The sequence below is a fragment of the Hipposideros armiger genome, unplaced genomic scaffold (assembly GCF_001890085.2).
Source record: "Hipposideros armiger isolate ML-2016 unplaced genomic scaffold, ASM189008v1 scaffold_187, whole genome shotgun sequence".
Taxonomy (NCBI): Eukaryota; Metazoa; Chordata; class Mammalia; order Chiroptera; family Hipposideridae; genus Hipposideros; species Hipposideros armiger.
The window spans coordinates 2,636,878-2,639,988 of record NW_017731537.1 but is presented as its reverse complement, the minus strand read 5'-3'; the positions used below and the strand labels follow the sequence as shown (position 1 = coordinate 2,639,988).

Below are 3,111 nucleotides of genomic sequence, written 5' to 3'. Positions count from 1 at the left end.
AACAGGCAATCTTGTTGTTGCACAAGCTGAGCCATCCTGCCACTTGTTGGCAGCTCAGCGACAGATCAGCTCGGGCGCAGCATCATTGGCCCATGTGGGCCCTTTTGCTCAGAGCTCGCACTCTTAAGCCAACTCTTAACTAACTGAGCCACTCGGCCGGTCCGAGAGTAATGGTTTTAGATATGTTTCTGATTATGTAATGGTTTAAGATATGTTACTTTCAAAATGGAAGATATCTCTTGACTTAGTGATTATAAAACAATATATATTCACTATAATTTTTCAAATAATGTATAGCTATGTGAAGTTAAAAAGTAAAAGTTCACCGTGTCCCTACTTCCAGAAGTAACCTTGTTATCTCTTATAGCTCTTTCTACACTTGAATAAATATATACAACCAAAAATTCATAACTAAATCTATAGCTATTTTCAGTCTAAATGGGGTCACATTATACATACTGTTCTTTAACAGGCTACTTTCACTTAATAATACTGAATATATCTTGAATATTTTCCATTCCATAATGAATGATGCTGCAGTGCCTTATATATACTATATGTATGTAGTCTATTATTTCCTTAGGGAAAGCACTAGAAATGGATATGCACATTTAAATGTTTGATACGTATTGCCACAAACAGTTCAGTCAAGTATATAATAATATGAAAATAATCATATGCTTAGTGGATTTATAATCTTACTAAGGAAATAAGATATACATACTCATACAAACAGAATGATATATTAGGGTGTCTGAAAAGTAATGACGTATTTTTTCTGTTTTTCGTTGCAAAAATGCGTCTTGACTTTTCTGACAACCCAATAAAATAGAACATGATTAATTGCAAAAACATATGACACAGAGAAGATGGAATAAAAAGGAGCAGCATGCTGGAGATACGAAGACTTCCCTTAGAGGTGATGGGGCTTAAGCCCTAGCTTACAGAATGAATAGTCCAAGTAGAGAGAATGGCTACTGAGTTTAGGGAAATTCAACTTAAGCCGAGAATCGCAGGCTGTAATGAGCTGGCATGCTTCAGCCCTGTAAAGAGGCTAGCCTGACTGAAAGACCCCGTGTGGGAATTAATACAGGGACCAGATTATGGCTAAATTCTGGGTTGTAAAGCTTGTCCGAGGCCTTCTGGAGAATGGGGAGATGCTATAGGCTTATGGTCTGAGAAATGACCCTCTCTGTGAATGCTATCCTAATGCATGCCGTACTATACACAGATGTGCCATTACAGATGAGAGTCTAGGGCCTAATTCATTTCCAGTCATCTGTAATAAATTGTTGGACTTACAGTTAGGATTTTTGAGAGCAGTTCGTTGAAAACTAGACCTAGGATGTCTTCATTGGATCAGGCAACACACCACTTGGAAATAATTTCAAAACTTTAAAAAATTTTTTTTCTCAGTGTTGTTTAGGTAACAGTTATATTTTCTTTAGACATAAAAGGCTGTTAATGTTATTGTTTTAACTGTTATTTTTATAACAAACAGTTGTGATTTTTTTTCAAGCTTTGTTATGAATATAAATATTACTAAGGCAACCTAACTAGTTTTTTATATAACAGAGCCATTTCCGCTCACCATCTTCATACAGTGTCCACATTGTCTTGGGAATTTTGCTATATTTGTTGCAGTTCTCTAAATACTTTAGCAGAGCTTGCTTCATTTTTGTTTCCAGTTGGCCAGTGGACAGCCTTGAACAAGAGCCCCAGCCCTCTGCACAGCAGACATGGTCCACATTATAATTTAATAGGAGCTACGTGTAGTAACCAGCATTCCATTTTGGCCTAGAGTGGTGAAGAAGTAGGAGATTCAGTGACCTCAGTTAATTTTAAAAGTATTTTGCATACCAGTAGATTTAGAACACACATAGCCCAAAGCAGTTTTATTGATAGAAGCTATTTAATTACAATGACATTCTTTTATTTTTTTTCTTGGTAGAAAACCTGGCAAGAGCAAAGGAATCTGATTTATCAGATACTCTGAGTCCAAGCAAGGAGAAAAGTAGTGACGACACTACAGGTGAGCTTTAACCTAATGTTTACAAATTTGAAGAAGTTATTGTTACTGAGCAATTTAGGTACGTAAGTTCATGTGGGTGGAGATTTCAAAGTTTGTGTTTGGCGGAAAAGCAATGCTTCTGTTTATCAAGGCCCTTTCTTGAATCTTGGATTTGTTGTTGAAACTATCCAAGCACAATAGCAGTATAAATGTCAATTATTTATTTTGATGATAGCTTACTGATAGAGCTGACTATTGTTTGTAATTATCTTTTCCCCCCTAGACGCGCAAATGGATGAGCAAGACCTAAACGAGCCTCTTGCTAAAGTATCCCTATTAAAAGGTATTTTAACATGCTTTTTATGACATTTTAAACCAGGGCATCAGATTTATTTACTCTTTGCCACAAAATCAATTCCATGTATAATGTGAAGTTTTAAGTTTTAGTGAAAAGGTTAAGACAGAGTCTGTAAAGTAGCAGAAACTAAAATTTAAATAAGTGCTGGTGCCAGTGCTTCAAACAAAACTATTTATATCATAAAATAAATTGTATCAATCAAGTTTATGAAAGGTAAAGCAGTAGGTGGTAGAACTATTAAATGTAGCTGTGGATTTTTTGTGTTGACCTTGATATGTGTCTGATAGAAACTCATTACCATTTTTAACAAATTAGAAAACGATGAAAATACTAACTTTCTTGAAAGAACCACCTGTTTGCTCTGTCATCATATGGTAACAGTTGTAAACTTCTTCATTTCATGGTCCTCATCCGCCAATAAATATACCTAGGTTCTTAGGATACTCTTCTAGAAATTTTGGGTGGGGCTAAAACAGTGCATATAATGAATTCTTTTACTTGTCTCACTTCTAAATAAGAAGTACACTTATTTCTTGGTGTTTATTTGTTTATAACGAAATGGGTAGGAAATAAATCAGCATTTAAAGTGTTTTTAAAATAAAATGCCTTAGGGTGGCTTATTGATAAATCTGTGGTTGTCCGCATTTAGTCTCTTTTTTTTTTTTTAAGATTTTATTGGGGAATTGGGGGAGGGGAACAGACAAGTTGCTGTCCTTTTGTTCTTCAGTCTAGTTGTGGAGGA

The 3,111-nt window shown here is 35.3% G+C and overlaps 1 protein-coding gene across 14 annotated transcripts in view; it reads left to right on the top strand.

The window, feature by feature from the left end:
- Positions 1 to 3,111, top strand: part of SLMAP (sarcolemma associated protein) — a 131,186-nt gene that overhangs the window by 101,688 nt on the left and 26,387 nt on the right. For all 14 annotated transcript variants that reach the window (XM_019652786.1, XM_019652790.1, XM_019652791.1 and 11 more), the window contains 2 exons: positions 1,952 to 2,032; positions 2,295 to 2,354. In XM_019652786.1, coding sequence (XP_019508331.1) covers positions 1,952 to 2,032; positions 2,295 to 2,354 — 141 coding nt within the window. The remainder of the gene's footprint in view (positions 1 to 1,951; positions 2,033 to 2,294; positions 2,355 to 3,111) is intronic.